Source organism: Euleptes europaea, chromosome 9 (assembly GCF_029931775.1).
Source record: "Euleptes europaea isolate rEulEur1 chromosome 9, rEulEur1.hap1, whole genome shotgun sequence".
Classification (NCBI taxonomy): Eukaryota; Metazoa; Chordata; class Lepidosauria; order Squamata; family Sphaerodactylidae; genus Euleptes; species Euleptes europaea.
This window is the reverse complement of record NC_079320.1, coordinates 22,863,944-22,883,683: the sequence shown is the minus strand read 5'-3', so window position 1 is coordinate 22,883,683 and position 19,740 is coordinate 22,863,944. Positions and strand designations below refer to the sequence as shown.

General features: G+C 42.8%; 1 protein-coding gene and 1 non-coding gene across 2 annotated transcripts in view; one reads left to right on the top strand and one right to left on the bottom strand.

Moving 5' to 3' along the window:
• BANK1 (B cell scaffold protein with ankyrin repeats 1) overlaps positions 1–19,740 on the bottom strand; it is a 155,965-nt gene that overhangs the window by 97,797 nt on the left and 38,428 nt on the right. The window contains exons 4-7 of the mRNA XM_056855824.1: positions 17,101–17,228; positions 16,184–16,322; positions 14,282–14,424; positions 9,575–9,701 (exon numbers count right to left, since the gene is read on the bottom strand). Coding sequence (XP_056711802.1) covers positions 9,575–9,701; positions 14,282–14,424; positions 16,184–16,322; positions 17,101–17,228 — 537 coding nt within the window. The remainder of the gene's footprint in view (positions 1–9,574; positions 9,702–14,281; positions 14,425–16,183; positions 16,323–17,100; positions 17,229–19,740) is intronic.
• Positions 8,029–8,100, top strand: TRNAV-UAC (transfer RNA valine (anticodon UAC)). The gene has a single exon. It is a non-coding gene; the product is annotated as a tRNA-Val (tRNA).

Genomic DNA, 19,740 nt, shown 5'->3' with positions numbered 1-19,740 from the left:
AAGTCTGTATGTGTCTCTGTAACGGTGCTGGTGATCAAATACAGGAGAACTTGCTCCTGTAGATATGCCTTATACTATGATAGCAGCAGGCTAAACAAGAACCGAAAAATTGTCATGCTGCATCAGAGCCAAGGTCTATCTAGCGCAGCACTCTCTGCCTAGCATTAGCTAACCGGGTACTGTAAGTGGGGCAAGACGGAACCATCCTGAGAGAAGGCTAAAGATATTCTGATGCCTGAGGCAAACAAATCTCAATGGCGCTCTCCGTGGCGGCAAAAATATGAAAATAAACAAAATAATTGACAACTTGGCTGCCCTCCGATGTTAGCTCAGAATCTGCCACCTGAGGGAGGCCTCATTACCCTGTCTAATAAAATGTTGGGGACAAATAAAAAGTGGTAAGTCTCGCCACAACTCTCTTTTTATTTGTACCCAGCATTTTTTGACCAGGGCAACACCAAGTTGTGATTGTTTCATTTTTAGCTGTCATCACCAGTCATCAAAATGTATAGGGAAACATGCACACGTACAAGAGGTTCATGCGTATGACATCATCCAGTGACTTTTACAACTCTGTGCAAAATAGTTGATAGATTGTCATAGTTGTCTTTGCAAGGCAAATATGGCAGAATTTCTTTAGTGTTTCATACAGTATTGATCATATTTGTTTAAGCCAGCAAATGGGATTTAAAACTAATGAACTGATTTACGGGTTTTGTATTTTTTTTTAAAAAAAAAACTTTTATATATTTAACAAAATTCGTATTGGACATAAAAAGTCACTAAAAAGGCTGATGTGGCTATTGCCTCCACCCTTCCTGATATGAAAACTGCAAATGGTTTAGGAAGTTTGGGGGAATTAAACGGAATCCTGTTTTTCCTTTTGCGAGTGGAAATATCTCATTTTCTCTTCCTTAATCCAAATTTTCATGTTTGTTTTTGAGGGAGTATACTTAGGGTTGCCAAGTCCCTCTTTACCACCGGCGGGGTTTGGGAAGGGGAGGGGCTTCAATGCCATATAGTCTAATTGCCAAAGCGGCCATTTTCTCCAGGTGAACTGATCTCTATCAGCTGGAGATTGGTTGTAATAGCAGGAGATCTCCAGCTAGTACCTGGAGGTTGGGAGAAAATAAGTACCAACACAACGTAAATGCAACCTAAGTTTAGTACAGTGAAAAAGTGCACAGTGAACAAACAACAAACATTACAAGCAGGAAAAATACATGGCTCTCAAAGAGTCTCAAGGAATCTTCAACAATTTTCACTGAAGTTCTTACTAAAGTCCAAAAGGCTTCAACAACATTTTGAATGGAAGAAGAATGACGACTGAAAGTGAACAGAAAATTCTGCAATAGCCAACCTGTATATGGTTGATTTTGGGAAGCGATACATTTTTTCAAACAATTTCTTTTCGAATGATTTGTTACTCTTCAAGCGTTTTGTTGATGATTTGCTATTTTGTTTCAAAAATGAAGACAGTTATTTGAGATTTTCTGAATGGATCAACACTTTGGATGAGCATTTACAATTTTCAGGATCTTACAGTAAAGAATCCATCCATTTCTTGGACTTAGATGTTTTTATAACATCTGACAGAACACTGGCTTTCAGACCCTATAAGAAACCTATGGCCAGAAACTCAGGTCTAAGATATAACTCCTATCATCCATATCATTTAAAAAATAACTTACCTTATAGTCAATTTATCCGTTTAAAAAGAAATTCATCCCATACCAAGGACTATGAACATGCAGCTAGACACTTACAAGCAGACTTAGCTGACAGGGGATATCCTGAGAACGTTATATATCAAGCTAAACTTAAAGCCAGCTTGCAGGACCGATCTTCCCTGCTCATTTCAAAACCAAAGCCTAACAATGCTAATAGAATTTTCTGTTCACTTACTTTCAGTCGTCATTCTTCTTCCATTCAAAATATCATCAAAAAACATTGGCATCTACTTTCCACTATACCGGGCTGTTTGAATCCGCCCATTTTTGGACTCAAACGAAATATCTCTTTAAGAGACCAACTTGTCCATTCAGATCATCATCCCAAGAGATTCAGTCCTTCTATCAATGGCCACTTTCCTTGTGGCTCTTGTTTCTTCTGTCCCCTAAGCTTACCTTTAAAAACATTTACATCCACCACTTCCAATTTTTCTTTTGAGTTAAAACAATTTTCAAACTGCTCTACTAGCAAATGTGTGTACTGCATTTCTTGTAAATGTGGAAAATTGTACGTTGGGAGCACAGTTCATCAGGTAAAGCTCAGAATAGGTGAGCATAAATCTAGAATTAGACAGAAGATTTTGGACGCCCCCCTCACTATGCACTTTATAGACAATAAACACAGCGAGAATGATATCCGGTTTTTTGTTATTTGGACTTATAAGGGTAATTTATTTGATCTTGAAAATGTACAAAAATTTTATTACAGCAAGAAATGTGTTTTATATATTTATTCAAATCTTATTTTCCGTATGGGCTCAACAATGAAATGGACTTGTCTTGTTTTTTATAAACTTCTTATAAACTTCTTATAATTGTCTTTAGTTGGCTGTCTCCTTTAATAACGTTTCTACTGTGGAGCATTGTATAAATTAACTTCACCTGTAACCTCAGTATCCGACTTCGAACGGAGCAGCTTTGCAGCGCTGTTAAATTGTCTTGAGATTTTTGTAAACCCTATTATAAAGGTATGTCAGGTTATTGTTTTAATAGCAAATATGTATTTTAGCAACAGTAACAATCAATTCAAATTACTAAAAAATATTTAAAACGTATTTAAAATATTTAAAATTTAAAAATGTATTTAAAACGTATCTGGTAGATTATATATATTATATATTATTATTGTTGTATTTGTCTAGGAGCCTTGTCTCCCGATATTAGAACGGTGTGCTGATGAAGCCGCTTGCGCGGCGGTGAAAACGTTAAAGTTAATCCGGACTGCGTTTCACACTATCCGTTTCTTTCCACCGTCCTTCTTATGGACTTTGCTTGTTGAAGCCTTTTGGACTTTAGTAAGAACTTCAGTGAAGATTGTTGAAGATTCCGTGAGACTCTTTGAGAGCCATGTATTTTTCCTGCTTGTAATGTTTGTTGTTTGTTCACTGCGCACTTTTTCACTGTACTAAACTTAGGTTGCATTTACGTTGTGTTGGTACTTATTTTCTCCCAAATTCCATTAGTACCAAGTGCCTCTTTTCTCCAGTACCTGGAGGTTGGCAACCCTAAGTATACTATTTTCTCAAATTATGTGTATGTATGCATGTATACTGAATATGTTTGCTTGTTGTAAGAAAAACATGGTGACTTTGTTTGGAATGAGCCAGAAGAGGTTTTGAGCCTTATAGGCACTTGAGCTCAGGAAAATCTCGGCTCCGTATCTTTTCCAGAAATGTGCCATCGCTCAATCATAGAGCACATATTTTGCATGTAAAAAAGCCCAATTTTAGTCTACAAAAAAAAAAAAAAATCTCAGGCAAAGGAGATGGTTAGACGGGCTGACTCAGTAGAGACAGCTTCACATCAAGTATTCTGAAGATGTCCTTCATTTGCGTTTCTCTACGTATTTCAAACTGAATTTGAATGAATATAAAGCATCTTTAGAGCATCTTAATAGCATATTATCAAGGCCTTCTTTGTATAAACTCTAACTTCTATTGTACTAGGATGACCCAGCTTGAAGATTATATTCTTTTATTATCCACATCTCTCTAAAAATTGCCCCTTAACCTGAAAGCAATTTGATGAAGAAATATCACTTGAACTACTGTCCCAAACTATCTGCTTTTTTTCTTACACTGCAGGATCTGTCATAACCTTCTGCAAGAAACATCTGCAATCCGCATAGCTCCCCTAGCATCTGTGTCTTGTGACAATGCAGAGACGCCATGCATGTGCCCTCTAGCACATGACCATCAGCTCTGGTAATGCAAGTTTTTTGTTGTGGCGCAAAGGAACAATGGAAGAAGTGCCAAGCTCTCAGAGCAATCCTAAACACCTTCTAGATCCACTGCAGTCAATGGTCTTAGAAGGGTGTGAGTCTGTTTAGGATTGCACTGCCAGTTTTTCCTCTCCAACCCCAAGGTATCTAACCTAACAGCAATATCAAAGAAGATATTCTGATCCTCTGCTAAGGTCAAGGGTACCTGCAAGAACAGCAAAGAGTGCCTGGCCTCCTCCTGGGCTTCCCAGTCCCGGAATCAAGGTGCCAATCTAAATATCGCTTATACTGTTTGTCTAGCATTCTGTCAGATGCAACACAACTCAGACCAGGAACACTGGGCACCAATAATCACTTCCCTTTTTATTGTACCACAGGGGTGGGGTGGGAAGAGGAAGAGGAAGAAGAGGAAGAAGAAGAAGGTCAACTTTCTCTACCACTTAAGGAAGAATCAAACCGCCTTACAATCACCTCCCCTTCCTCTCCCCACAACGGATCCTTGTGAGGTAGGTGGAGCTGAGAGAGCTCTAAGAGAGCTGTGACTAGCTCAAGGTCACCCAGATGGCCTCATGTGGAGGAGTGGAAAAATCAACCCTGTTCACCAGATTGGCAAATGGCGTTCATGTGGAGGAGTGGGGAATCAAACCTTGGTCTCCAGATTAGAGTCCACTGCTCCAAACCACCACTCTTAACCACTGTACCGTGCTAACTCTCAAGGAAAAAACAGCCCTAGAAAAGAGCTCTGTCTCCTAAAGTTGCCAGGTCCCCCTGGCCACCAGCAGGGATGGACGGGTAGGGTTGCCAGATTCAGGTTGGGAAACTCCTAGAGATTTGGGGATGGAACCTGGGGAGGACAGGGACCTCAGTGGGGTACAAAGCCATACAGTCCACACTCCAAAGCATCCATTTGCTCCAGGGGAACTGATCTCGGCAGTTTGAAGATGAACTGTCATTCCAGGGGCTGGAGGCTAGCAACCCTACTGCCTCCACAAAGGAAGGAGAAGAAGCCTGCCTGCTCCACCCCAGCTTGGCAGGGGTTCCCAGCAAGCCGTGTGCAGCCACTCCCTTGCTGTGCAAGGCTTAGATGGGCTGGGTACCACCTCCTCCCTCCCAGATCAAGGCTTGGGCAGGCTGGGCAACAGCCTTCTGCTACAGGAATGGCCTGGACCAGGTTGGGCTTGAGAAAAGTCCCACTGAGAAAAGTCTCGGTGGCCATAATTGCCAGTCTGCCCCTGCTGTACCATCACTACAGCCGAATACTCTGGGGAGAAAGCTAGGAAGTCACCTGCATAACAGGAAGCATTCTCCCCACTTTTTAAACTTATTAAGCAGAAAGCACAGTGAAGGGCCTCTTTTCTAGCTATTATCGCTTACTTTTTCACAGCCTGCTACAGCCTCCAGGGGAATCATGGGGGGATTCAAGCTGCGCATATAATTAATGGACACACAGATCAGCTCCATTCTTCAAAATGAGTGGGAAATATATTTAAAGGCAGGGCAAGGAGCATCTCGTCCAACAGCTGGATTCAGTGTGCTGGAGTATACATACAATTAGCCACTGCATGAGAAATTCGGGGAAGGATATTGGGCATTTTTAGTTACCATTTATATCAATGGAAGAGACACTGAAGCATACATGCAGGCCTGGCATGTTGGCTCATACTGTCATGCAGCCACCAGAGTCCTTAGTCTTAGGGGGACACACTTCCACTAATCCCTGCCCCACCACTGCAGTGATAGGATTGGGAGGCTCCTAAGGGGTAGGCTCTTCTCCCATAGTCCTGTTCCCTTCCTTCATGAACATTCCACCGTGGCTGCTGGCAAACCTCTCTGCTCACATGAGTGGTGAAGATGTCAAGGAGCAGCCACCCAGACCGGTGTTTCCTAACCTAGGGGTCGGGACCCAAAGTGGGTCATGAAACCTCTGAAACTGAGTCGCAGGCTAGCCCTCCCTAGCCCCCCCTGCCCTTTCCATTGCTCTTTTGAATTTTGGAAACCAACATCTGACCTTGGAAACAGTATCTTCCATGTCATACGTTAGTTGGTATTTTTTTCTTCACAGCAGATACATGTGGATGGATACTAGAGAGCCAGCGTGGTGTAGTGGTTAAGAACGGTGGTTTGGAGCGGTGGAGTCTGATCTGGAGAACTGAGTTTGATTCCCCACTCCTCCACAAGAGTGGCGGAGGCTAATCTGGTGAACTAGATTTGTTTCCCCACTCCTACACACGAAGCCAACTGGGTGACCTTGGGCAAGTCATTCTCTCTCAGCCTCACCCACCTCACAGGGTGTCTGTTGTGGGGAGGGGAAAGGAAGGCGATTGTAAACCGGTTTGATTCTGCCTTAAGTGGTAGAGAAAGTCGGCATATAAAAACCAACTCTTCTTCTTCTTAGAGTGTTTCATACAACCTTAAGGAGGATAAGAGGGAGTAGCATAGAGAAGAAGAGGGAGGCCAAAGGCAGGAATGCAACCTCCATATGCAAGGGCTGTGTATGTCAGAATGCTATTTGCTTGGGGTTTACAGTGGGGGCAGCTGCACCCTTTGTGCAATGTTTGTTGGTGTCTCAAAACATGTAGAAAATGGAAATTCTAGACTACATGAGTGCGTAGGTCATAGTTTACTTAAAAGGGTAAACTAGCACTGGGTCATTCCTGACCCATGGGGTGATGTCACATCCCGACGTTTACTAGGCAGACTTTGCTTATGGGGTGGTTTGCCAGTGCCTTCCCCAGTCATCTACACTTTACCCCCACCAAGCTGGGTACTCATTTTACCGACCACGGAAGGATGGAAGGCCAACTCAACCTTGAGCCGGCTACCTGAAACCGACTTCCGTCGGGATCGAACTCAGGTCGTGAGCAGAGCTTTGACTGCAGTACTGGAGCTTATCACTCTGTGCCACAGGGATCTTTGTGTGGTTTGCTTAGGGCACCAAAAAAACTTTGGGCCAGCCCTCAATGGGCCACCATACCAAGTAAATTTGGACTTGTGGGTCACCATACCAAAAAGTTTGGGAACTGCTTATCTAGGGATAGGTGGATCAGTGAGCAGGCAAGCATATAGCTAGTGAGCAAGCGGCAGTTACTACTAAGGGTAGCTAACAGGCAAGGGCAGGGACATATGAACACATGAAGCTGCCTAATACTGAATCAGACCCTTGGTCCATCAAAGTCAGTATTGTCTACTCAGACCTGCAGTGGCTCTCCAGGGTCTCAGGCAGAGGCCTTTCACATCACCTACTTGCCTAGTCCCTTTAACTGGAGATGCCGGGGATTGAACCTGGGACCTTCTGCATGCCAAGCAGATGCTCTACAAACTGAGCCACTGCCCCTCCCCTGAAACCTGGAACCTCCTGGAACCTGCCCAACAGACAAATAATGGACAGGATATAAAGGTGTTTAAGCCTGGCTGGATGTTTTTTAAAGCTTTGATACATCTCATCACCCAAACTATTTCCACTTGTGGAAAGACTCAAAGCTCTGGATATCCCAGCTTTCAAAAGCCTTTCCTTTACAAGCCCAGTGAGTGGCAAGCCTACACTTATTTCAGAGATAGGCTTTCTGTTCTTTATCAGTTCAGGCCCAAGACATGTATTTTACTTATTAAGCGGAATACACAAGAGAAGTGCCTGTATTCTAGCTATTATCACTTACTGGAATGGACAGCGCTTATTCCCCTTTCCTACCCTTGTTCTGAGGCCAGAGTAATTACAGATAATTACTACTCTTGACCTTGCAAGTCTACATCTTCTGTATCAGTGGAGAGAATCTCAATGCATGGGTGGCAATTATCTCAATAAACACAGTTCACGGCAGCATGGGGCTCTTGCATGCTTCAGTCCTATAGAAGCCAGATGCTCACGACAAGAAGTCAGAAAAGGAAGAATGGCTTAGAGACGAGGTTTCAGAGGCTCTGGTTCTGTCTGCCTCATTCCTCTGCATCTTGTGGGAATGGTTAATGGGCTCAGGGAAGAAATACATTTAAATCTTGAGGTGCGTATCTGTCATTAGCGACAGTACTGCAGAAATAAATTCAGGCCATGTGGTGAAGAGGGACCTGGCAACCCTATGGGGAGGGGCTGTGTCTCAGTGGTTGAGAATCTGCTTTACATGCAGAAGGTCCCAGATTCAATTCCTGGCAACTCCAGTTAAAAGCACAAGGTAGCCAGTAAAGTAAAAGACCTCTGCTTCAGACCCTGTGGAACCATTGCCAGTCAGAAAGGACAATACTAACCTTGATAGACCCATGGCTTGATTCATTAGAAGGCAACTTCAAGTGTTCATGCTCAGAGAGCCAGAAAAGGTCATAAATCCCCAGCTCTTTATATAGTAGACTGTGCACCAACTACCGTTTCCTGTGATCATTAGAAGCTGCCATATTTACATGTTGTTTTGTGTAAAAAAACATTAGGTCCCACCGCTCAACCTTAAGGTTTCAAGGCAGCTAATAATAATAGCTCAAGGTTTTTTTTTAAAAAAGGTTAAATTTAAAACAATTAATCTAAGACTATAATTGTAAAATTAGCAATAACAATTCACAACATAATAACCCAACATCTCAAAATAACCACTTACAGTGGACAGAAGGGGAGGAAATAATCCCAAGCATGGATTAACACAAACATTTTAACCCAATACCTAAAGCTCCACATGCTAAGCAGGACACAGTGAGCTGTGTGAAGGGCATTCCCATAACTGAGATGCCCCTGCAGAGGAGTAGCTACCATCTTACATCAGATATTGAGAAAACGCAGAGCAAGGCCTCCTAAGGAAATTAAAATTGCTGGGCAGGTTCATATGGAATAAGTGTCCCTTTAGGTATCCATAATCCCTAATTGTTCAGGGATTTAAAGATAGTAAGTTAAGTGAATAGGTGTTCAGTGCAGTTCTTTTAAGACTAGAATGATATATCATATCTAGGATTGACAGGTCCCCCCTGTCCACCAAAGGGGAATGGGTGCTTGGGAAACTCCTAGACGTTTGGGGATAGAGCCTGGGGAGGATAGGGACCTCAGTGGGGTATAATGCCATACAGTCCACCTTCCAAAGCATCCATTTTCTCCACAGGAACCGATCTCTGTATTCTGGAGTTGAGCTGTAATTCTGGGGGATCCTCAGGTCCCACCTGGAGGCTAGCATCCCTAATTATTATGCTTAGCAGTCCAGACATGGAACTTTTCTGTAGGTGAAACTTCCAAACTGTCAAAGGCACAGTGAGCACATTGCGTAGTCCAATGGGCATAGATTTCAGGAATATCTTCACCTGGTGGAATGGTCTGTCAGAACAGGTGAGAAAGCTTCCCATGCTTTTATCACTCTGAAGAATGTGCACAATGAAATTGTTCAAGAAGCTATTTTTTTGTGAAGGGATCTGGGCTGCGGCAAGGTCTGTGAAATTTCAGGCCATTTGTTGCATTGTCTGCTGTATGTTCTATACTATTTGGAGAGTGTTGTTCTTAATTTTTCCATCTGGTTTCACTGAATCGTTAATATTACATTGTCCTTACCGCATTGCTTTTAATTGTGTGACCTGCCTTGGGTTTCGGCGAGAAAGGCAGAGCATAAGCAAAATGCGCACAAAGCAGTAACAAACAAGTAAACAAAGCACGTACACTACACACCTGTATGTTGATCATGATGGCTCTTGTCTTCGTTTGGGAAATCACTAAAATCATAAGAAATTGCAGGGCTCGTCAAAAGGAATGTGAGAATCCTGTCAATCTTCTCGGCTGAAGAAAACTTGGAAGCCTTTAAAGGAGAGGGAACGAAGGACAGAAAGAAGTAAGCTAAGCGTATACTTATGACATACCTTGTCATTCAAAAATAGCAAAAAGACCAGCTCATTTAGGGTATTTCATGTCACTGAGGTTACAAACTTAGAGCCAGTGTGGTGTAGTCATTAGGGCACTGGATTAAGATCTGGGTAGACCCAGGTTCGAATCCCCACTCTGCCATGGAAGCTCGCTGGGTGACCTTGCGCCAGTCACGTACTCTCATCTCACCTTACCTCACATGGTTGTTGTGAGTATAAAATTGAGGAGAGGGGAATGATGTAAGTTTGGATCCCCGTTGGGAAGAAAGGCAGGGTACAAATGCAGTAAATAAATGAATAAAACAGACGATAGTGTTAAAGAGTCTTTAAAATCAGGAAATGCCCAGGGGAGAGGAGTTAAGCAGAAAGCACCCTTTCCCCTATGTTCTTCTCCTCCAATCAAATTCGGAGCACTCATGAGTGGAGTGAAGTCACATAGGCAGGAGATGATCTGCATGTCTCCACGTCACACATACCTTGACCCTGGCATTACAATACTCATGTTAGTCAACTACACGTACATAGTTACTCATGCAGTAAAGCCTTAAAAAATGCCTCCAATCAGACTTGCTGGCTTTCATCCAGTTGTCATCTCTGGTCAGATTGGTTTCGCATGTTTCTGAAGCATGGCTACAGCCTGCAAAACCCATTTCTAGAGATGACAGTGGAGTAAATGTTCAAGAGTGCATCCATGTTATAACCTTCCATTTTCTCTAAATACAGTGACTGCTTTCATCTGCCTTCTTCTCCATCTCTTCCACCCCATTTTTTCTTATGACAACAGACCATTTCTCATTTGCACTGACTCCATTCTCTAGCACATTTATTGGTTGGGCTGCCCTTTTGCTGGCTCTCTCACAAGCATATTATCATTTGGGTTTTAGCTTTAGAGTGACTGTGGTAATGCATGTAAAATAAGGTAAACTAATAGGATAGGAAGAGAGCGTGATGGATACTATGGACCGCCAAAAAGACAAATAAGTGGGTTCTAGATCAAATCAAGCCTGAACTGTCCCTAGAAGCCAGAATGGCTAAACTGAGGCTATTGTACTTTGGTCACATTATGAGAAGACAAGAGTCACTGGAAAAGACAATAATGCTAGGAAACATTGAAGGCTGCTGTAAAAGAAGATCCAATATGAGATGGATTGACTCTATAAAGGAAGCCACAGCCCTCGGTTTGCAAGATCTGAGCAAGGCTGTTAAGGATAGGATGTTTTGGAGGACGTCGATTCACAGGATTGCCATAAGTCGGAAGCGACTTGATGGCACTTAACACACACACATTGGATATATACTTTAATTTAAATGTTTTAAATATTGAAATGTTTTAATGTTTGATGTTTGCTCCCTTGCAGGCCCTATCTGGGTGGAACGGCAGCATAAAAACCCATTTTAAATAAATAAATAATAAAAGGGGCATAAAAGAAAGAAATACATTAGGAACTCCGGCAAGAAAAACGGGTTAAACAAAAAAGGCTGAGAATGATAACACAGAAAGACGAAAAGAAATGAAAAAGGACATATTTGTGTATCTGTACCATTTTTTGACATAGCAATGATAGCACTGGCATAATCCATTTTTATGCTATTATGATTGTAGGTCACAAGATTAGGCTCTTCTACCTTCACACTGCTTTTAGGATTCTAGCAATGCAGAACTCAGCAGAATTATGCCTTTCTCAGTCCACTGAAGTCAATGAACTTGGAACTGCATTCCTTTGTATAGAATCACACTTTTAACGACGTTAAAAACCTTGAAACGCTTTCAAATTTTAGCTATCTGTTCAGCTACAGATAATTATGGCCTGTCTCTTAATTCAAAGGTTTAAACTTATTAATGCACTAAGTTTGTAAGAGCAGCCATGCAGCATCAAACCAATGGCCCATCTTGCCCACCACCTCCTCCTTCTAACAGGTGCCAACCAGATGGTCCCAGAAGGGACATAGATAGGGTTGCCAGGTCCCTCTTCACAACTGGCGGGAGGTTTTTGGGGCAGAGCTTTGGGTGGCGGGATTTGGGTGGCGAGGGACTTCAATGCCATTGTCCAATTGCCAAAGCGGCCATTTTCTCCAGGGGAACCGATCTCTATCGGCTGGAGGTCAGTTGTAATAGCAGGAGATCTCCAGCTAGTACCTGGAGGTTGGCAACCCTAGACATAGATGTTAAAGCCTCCCCCTGTGGTTGCCCGTTCCTGGTACCAGTGTAATCTCTGCAAGTCCCATCTTGCTTCCACTATGATGCCAGCTACTTTTAACAGAACAACCGTATCCTTAAAAATGTGTGCTTGAATGGAATTTACCAGTGCCCTTAGCCAACTGCTAATAATGCAATGCATCATTTTTTATTAATCCTTTTGTTATGAGCATAATGCCTTAGGCAGCAGACACGGTAGATTTGTCACAGGAAAATGAGACTGTCTGAATTACAAACACAGCTATTATTTTTGCTCTTGCTTTCCAATTACGATATAGACACGTCAAGTGCACTCAGACTGGCCACCGTTGGACAAATGATATTTCAGGTCCCTCAATGGATTTTCTTTTTCCCATTATATGGCCCTGGCAGAAGCAGCCGTTCCACTGCAGAGGCTCTATCCTCTCCTGCTTAGTTGTGGTTAAAACCCTGAAATATACAATGGGAAATCTGCACGACAATATGCAAACCTCTTGGAAAATCAAACACCTACCCATGAGCCAGCTATGCACTGTAAGCTTAATGCTTTCTATTGATTGCCTTAATTGATCCATTCAGTTGAGGAATAGGTTAATCACAGATTTTAATTGTGGATTCCTGAACCTTTCAATGGCTGGCTGTGAATCGGTATTCAGCTGTCTCAAGACTGGTAGAAGCAATCCACATGCCTATCCTTATTCATTTACTAGGGTTGCCAACCTCCAGGTACTAGCTGGAGATCTCCTGCTATTACAACTGTCCTCCAGCCGATAGAGATCAGTTCACCTGGAGCAAATGGCCACTTTGGCAATTGGACTCTATGGCATTAAAGACCCTCCCCTCCCCAAACCCCTCCCTCCTCAGACTCCACCCCCAAAATCTCCAGGTATTTCCCACCCCGGAGCTGGCAGCCCTATTTATTTAGTGAGGATGACTCAAAGATCTGCCAGAATCCGAAAAGCACATGGAGATCCACACATTCACAGTTTCTTAGTTTTCAGTGACAGAAGCAGAGAGTTCATGAACAGAGTACCAAACTAGAAGACTAGCTACATGGATCCCGGATGCCAGATCCACACAAACCACATGTATTTGTGGGTTCCCCAGAGATACCTTCGCTCTACGTAGGGCTGCCCTTGAGACTGACCCGAAGGCTCCAGCTGGTACAGAATGCGGCAGCGAGGCTCCTTACTGGGGCGTCGCCCCGAGACCATATACAGCCAGTGCTCCGACAACTGCACTGGCTCCAGCTGGAGCATCGGATCAGATTTAAGGTGCTGGTTTTAACCTTTAAAGCCTTACACGGTCTGGGACCCTTGTATCTTTGGGACCGCCTCTCCTGGTATACCCACCAAAGAGCATTACGCTCTGCTGAGAATAATCTGTTGGTGGTCCCCGGCCCGATAAATGTGCGGCTGTCCTCGGCTGCTTTGGCAATCGGACTGTATGGCATTGAAGTCCCTCCCCTCTCCAAACCCCATCCTCTTCAGACTCCACCCCCCAAAATCTCCAGGTATTTCCCAGGAGTTGGCAACCCTACCCCTTGGTCTCCTTCTGGTAGCTGGACCATATCTGGCAACCCTACTCCCTGCACCATTTTTGCAGATTTAAATAGCCCTGGGGAACAGGTATTTGCTTGGTTGGGAACCTTACATGTAATGACAACTTAAAGTCCTCAATGGAGCAAATAGCAGCTTCCCAGAGTTGTTTCAGTTTACAAAAAAGGCATGGTGTGTGTGTGTGTGTGTGGGGGGGGGGGGCTTGAAACCCCTTTTCCACATGGGCAACTCTCATGGAATTCAGCCCCCACATGTCTGGGAGGCATGCAACTCCCAGTCCTTGTTGCAGCCATGAAGATGCTGTATCGTGGGAATTGGCCACAAATAGGTCTGTACACACAAGTTAATTTCAGAAGGATGTTTCCTTCTGTTTTTTTCTACCAAGGTTGTGATTGATATCAGCTGTAAGAATATATATATATATATATATATATATATATATATATATATATATATATATATATATATATATATATATATATATATTCCTTACCTTTGAGGCACAAAGAATGTGTCCTTTATATATGGAAACCGTCATGCACAGCTACGACTCTGGACAGACAGCAGTGAATAGCAGCTAAGCAACTGTGATTTATCGTATTTGCAGAGATGTTACATCTAGGAATGTCGTCAACTGGTTTCCTTTTTGCAGCTTCCTATTGATCTATTCCTCATTATTATTCCATCGACCCGCTGAATGTACAACACGATGTACATTCTCTTATCTAATACTGGCACTTCTGCCCACCTTTTTATTAACTTAATGTAGAGGTCAACTTACCCGACAAGCAAAAGCTACTGGATCTGCCACTTTCTGAAGTATACATTCAATCTCTTCTGCTGTTGTGTAATATTCGATCTGTGTTGTTGCTTTAATGACTCCCTCACAGTAAACAATTACATTTACAATGCCGGCAGGAAAATCTGATAAAATAGAAATAAAAAAAACATGGATAAGGAAAGTTAGATAAACCATCGCTGACACTAGGGTTGCCATCCAGATGGGGCCTGGAGACACCACCACCCCACCCCCCAGAATTACAACTGATCTCCAGACTACTCAAGAATTACTCTGCTCTCCAGTTCCTGTAAAGAAAATGGCTGTTTTGGAGAATGGACTCTATGACATTATACCACATTGAGATCCTTCCCCTCCTGAGTTTCCACCACCAAATCCTTAGGAATTCCCCAACCTGGAGTTTGTGACCCTAACTGACACCCTGCCTCCCATCAAATAGAAGGAGTAACATTCAAATTCAGGAGAAATCTAGATGGTCTGAATTATCACATCATTGGATTGTACCTATCTGTTACTTTCCAATACTAAAATGTGCATAACATTTCCTTTTTAGTGTGTTTCGGGTGGGGCAGACACTGATTCCAAGCATGGAATCTCTCTTTGGATCTGTTGCTGATGATCAGAAACTCATGATCTGGGACACTCTGTCGAACAATACTTTCAAGCCAAGCCACTCCGTAGATGCTCACACTGCTGAAGAGAACCGCCTGTCTTTCAATCCTTATAGTGATTCCAGGCATGCCTCCTAAAGGTGGGGAAGCTACATGGATGCCCATTTGGGCAGCCAATTTGAGAAGCAGGCCCTTTCAAGTGCTGTCTGACTTACTGAATGACAGCAGTGGGCTCTTTGAGGTTCTGCCTGGCTCACCACTGATTGAAGGGGCTGGCCTCCTTAAGGAGCCTCTGCCTGCTGTTCAACAATGATCTATTGGGAGCAGGGGGAGAAGCCAGCAATACCCAGGAAGTCAGCACCAGATTCAGTGCACCCTTCATAAGGTGAGAGGAGGAGGACAGCCAAAGAGGATGTGCTGACTTTGACTCTAGGCTACTCAGGATCAGAGTCAGGGAAGAGGAGGAGGACCTGAGTGCCCCAGAACCTTCTTCATCCATGGGGTCCGTAATATAGAGTTGCCAGCTCATGGCTGGGAAATACCTGGAGATTTTGGGGGTAGAGCCTGAGGAGGGCAAGGTTTGGAAAGGGGAGAGACTTCAATGCCATAGAGTCTAATGGCCAAAGCAGCCACTTTCCCCAGGGGAAGTGATCTCTGTCGCTTGGATATCAGTTGTAATAGCAGGAGATCTCCAGCCACCACCTGGAGGTTGTCAACCCTACCATAATATAATATTTTTGTGTACTATATGTGTACCTAGTAGCTCCACTTTCAACTGTAATTATCTCACCAGGGCAACACTGCCTCTTTTATTTGGAAAATGCATCTCTGAGCCTTAGAAGCATGCACTGAATTTAGAAATTCTGATCATTTGAATATGTTGGAAGTTGGCAGTGGATTTTCAAGTGCGTTTTCAAGCGAAGAGCTTAACAAAGGTAATTTGCCATTGCCTTCCACCACATAGCAACCCTGGTATTCCTTGGTGGTCTCCCATCCAAATACTCACCAGGGCTGACCCTGCTTAGCTTCTAAGATCTGACAAGATCGGGCTGTCTTGAGTCATCCAAGTCAGGGCATAAAGCAAGTTATGTCTATTTAAATATATGAGAACCAGTATGGTGTGTACTGGTTAGACTGGGATGTGGGAAACCTGCGTTCAAGTCTCCACTTTGCCATGAAGCTCATTGAATGACCTTGGGCCAGTCACTCTCCCTTAGCCTATCCTACCTCAAAGGAGGATAAAATCAAGAAGGATTTTAAAAAATTCTCTTACGTAATGTCTTCATAAACATGACATTTTGATTCCAGAAGTTTGGCTGAGTCCTGATTCGCTGATTTTCTGTCATGAATTCAACCTCTACTGAGCCACTGGGGACTTCATCTCTCAGAAGAATGAATATTTCCTCAGGGTCCTATGAAGTTAGAATTATAGCTATTTAGATGTTCAAACAGAATAATGAAGAATAAAATGACAAAAAAGTTCTAATGTCAACTGAAGCTGCTTGACAAGTTACAGGGAGATAAGTTTCATTCTGAGACACAGTCATGTAAAGGTGATAATAGCTCGGTCATTACCAATGCAATCCTAAGAAGAGTTACTCCATTCTAAACAAACAGATGGGTCAACTCTGCTTAGGATTCCACTATAAGGGTAGCTATATTTGAGTCCAGTAGCACCTTAAATCCACGAAGGAGCAATTGGTGAGAACCTGCACCACCGCACTCCTGACATGTGAAGAAATGATCTGTGGGATCCAACTCCTTGTCCTTTCCTGTTCAAACCAGTGCCACACTCTTGGAAAAGCACACGGCCAGAAATGAAACAGTGAGGTGTAAGGGGTGCACTAAAGTATGCGTGTGGGAAGGAACTATCATAAAATTTCTGATTTTTAACTAAATAGCACTATGGAAAATGCAAGATACAGCTGTGTCGACAGTCAACATGTACATGTGTAGCACCTTAGAGACCAACAAGATTCTTAGGGTATAAGATTTCTGGGGTTAAAGCTCCCTTCGTCAGGGAAGGGATGAAGACAATGGCAACCAAGTCAAACTTGTCTGTTTTTTTTTTTTTATTATTATTTGCACTCTCTCCTGGAACTGGAGAAAGGAAAGGCTATTTAGAAAGCAGAAACATAATAATATCATTTTTACTTGCACTTGAAAAAAAAATAACCCATTGGGTCTTACCTCACATGATATCCTTGTGGGTAGCACTAAAACTGCTGGCCTTTCCAATGTTTCAGGGATTGTCTCAGTTACTACACAGTCTTCTCTCTTCAAAATACTTTCTAAATTCAATGACAATGGCTCAAGATCTGCCAAAAACAAAGTTACATTTCCTGATTAAAAATGTTGGCTCTTATCCTATCTAAAACTAACCAGTCCTACATATTCTCTCTTTCTTACTCAACATGCCATCACACTGTAGTGTGACCTAGAAACTGGGAAAGGATGGGAATATCTTCTCTATGAAGAATGCAAAACAATTGGGGGCTTACATTTTTTTTAAGACAATAGAGGAAATCACAGAGGTTTATAAAATTATGATCTGTGTAAAGAGTGTGAATAAAAAGAAACTATGAAGAGATGGTTCTTGTAGGTTATCCAGGTTTTGAGTCCAGTAGCACCTTAAGTCCATGAGGGAGCAATTGGTGAGAAGAGATGCTTTATTGGTATGAAGAGATTGGTATGAAGAGATGCTTTATTGTCTGCTATTTTGCTGGGCGTTTTTAAAAAAAATAAAGTATCAATCTCCCCAAATCTGTTATCTTCATCAGCCGGGTACCTGATCCCCTTCAGTGTAATTCAGGACATTCAAATTAATATTTTAGAGCAGCAGTTTTCAGACTTTAGCAACCCGAGCACCCCTATTTTGATGAAAAATATTAATGGATCCCCCAAGACCTCCTTTCCTCCTTCAGCAGTTCTCACCACATGCCAAAGAAACACTTTTCAAAGCATGCCTGGCAAGCCACATGTGACCCTTGGAGGCTTCTGTCCCATTGTCTCCACAAATGACATAATAAGACCCTCATCACCATTACTTTGAAAGCAGGTTTTAGGAAGCTTCTATTGTGTGTATGTGGTCTACAAGGTCAGGTCTCAGAAGGCAGCTGACTCCATAGGGCCCCATTTCAAAAGGCCATGTTCCAGGTACTAATTAATGTCACCATTGGCTGGAAGAGTCTTTGCATCAGAGATAGCGAGAAACTTCCTTATTAGCTAATAATTTCAACAAAGAAGGCAGCTGTGCAAAGGTGGGAAAACAGCACGAAAAAACGTTCAGTTGCTCAGAGGTAGAAAAAGACCATCAACGCACAACATCTGAATGTCTGATATTCCACTGAAAACCACCAGTGGCTATTCTTGTCTATGGATGTAGAGTGATCTCTCTCTCTCTCTCTCTCTCTCTCTTTCTGTGTGTGTGCATGTGATGAAAATCCTTTGCGCTGGAAAACCGAGTAAAAATAGGCAGGCTAGGTCTCTCCACTACAGCCTGCCTCGTTCCACAGTATCACCAATGCATCCTTGGCAGCGGAAGAAAAATGGGGGCACCCCTCTAAGTTAGGGTTGCCAGGTCCACCGTCAGGAGGCTTTGGGAGTGGAGCCTGAGGAGGGTGGGGTTTGGGGAGGGACTTCAATGTCATAGAGTCCTATTGGGGAATTGGCACTTCTTGCATGGGAAAACCATCCAAGGAATTTGAAAACAAGAAAAAAATATATTACTAAGGGTTGCCGGTTATTAAGTAATGCAGGTTATTAACTAATCTTGCAGGTTATTAACTAATGCAGGAGCTCTATTATCAGGACTTTCTATGTTTTTCACCATCCTCAAGATGTATTTTCCAAAGGACACATCGTGGAATTGCTCTGCTTTGCCCTAACCAATGTGGGTAAGTTATCCTGTGTGCGAGTAGCGCTTTGAATAATGGCTGCATAGCCACATGCCCTCTCTTGTACAAACATCTGAATTCATTACCAGTATCTAATGATGCCTAGACTGCATTCTGAGGTGGAAACTAAATAGAAAAATCTACGGTCCAGTCCCCTTGAGTATTAAAGATACTCCTGCTGAGATTACAGTGGCTAATGCGCTATCTGAGGCTGCTGTCTTTGTCGAGCTTTTGACAAATACCTATTGCTATTCTGCATGCCCGAAGAATTAATCTCAAATTGTACTTTATATCTCGGTAATCAAATATTAGCTCAGTCTCTGTTATATACATTCAGTGATTCACTTAATTGGCGTATTGTGCTGATGCCTTGAGTTTTATTTCAGCCTCTCTCCTTAATTCATAATACTCAGTAGCTTCATTTCAGCCTATCCTATGCAAAATCATTTGGATGGCGTTATGGCTTTCAGCCCTCCATTATCAAATGAATTGATGGAATGACTTCGAAATTGCATTTCCCTGAATAAACACAGATTTTGTAATGAACCTTCTGCCCATTGTGTCAGAAACCAACACAGCTTTGAAAGAAAGAAAATGAATCTTACAGCGTATCCAGGATGAAGAATTCCACTCTTTCAATACTGCTCACCACTTAGTGAGCAGTTTGTGGTGGGAATTTTGTGGTGGGATTATGTATCTCTTATTAGTCCTTCTCAGAAATGCAGTGACAGGTACAAGGATCAGGCCAACCATGCTCAATGGGAGCACATGCCATCAGCAATGTTCCCAATACACACAGTTGCCATGTTGTGTGAATGGAGCAGTGTGGGTATTTACCACATGCACATAGGTTCACATGAACACACGAAGCTTGGCTATATTGAATCAGACACTTGGTCCACCAAAGTCAGTATTGTCTACTCAGACCGGCAGC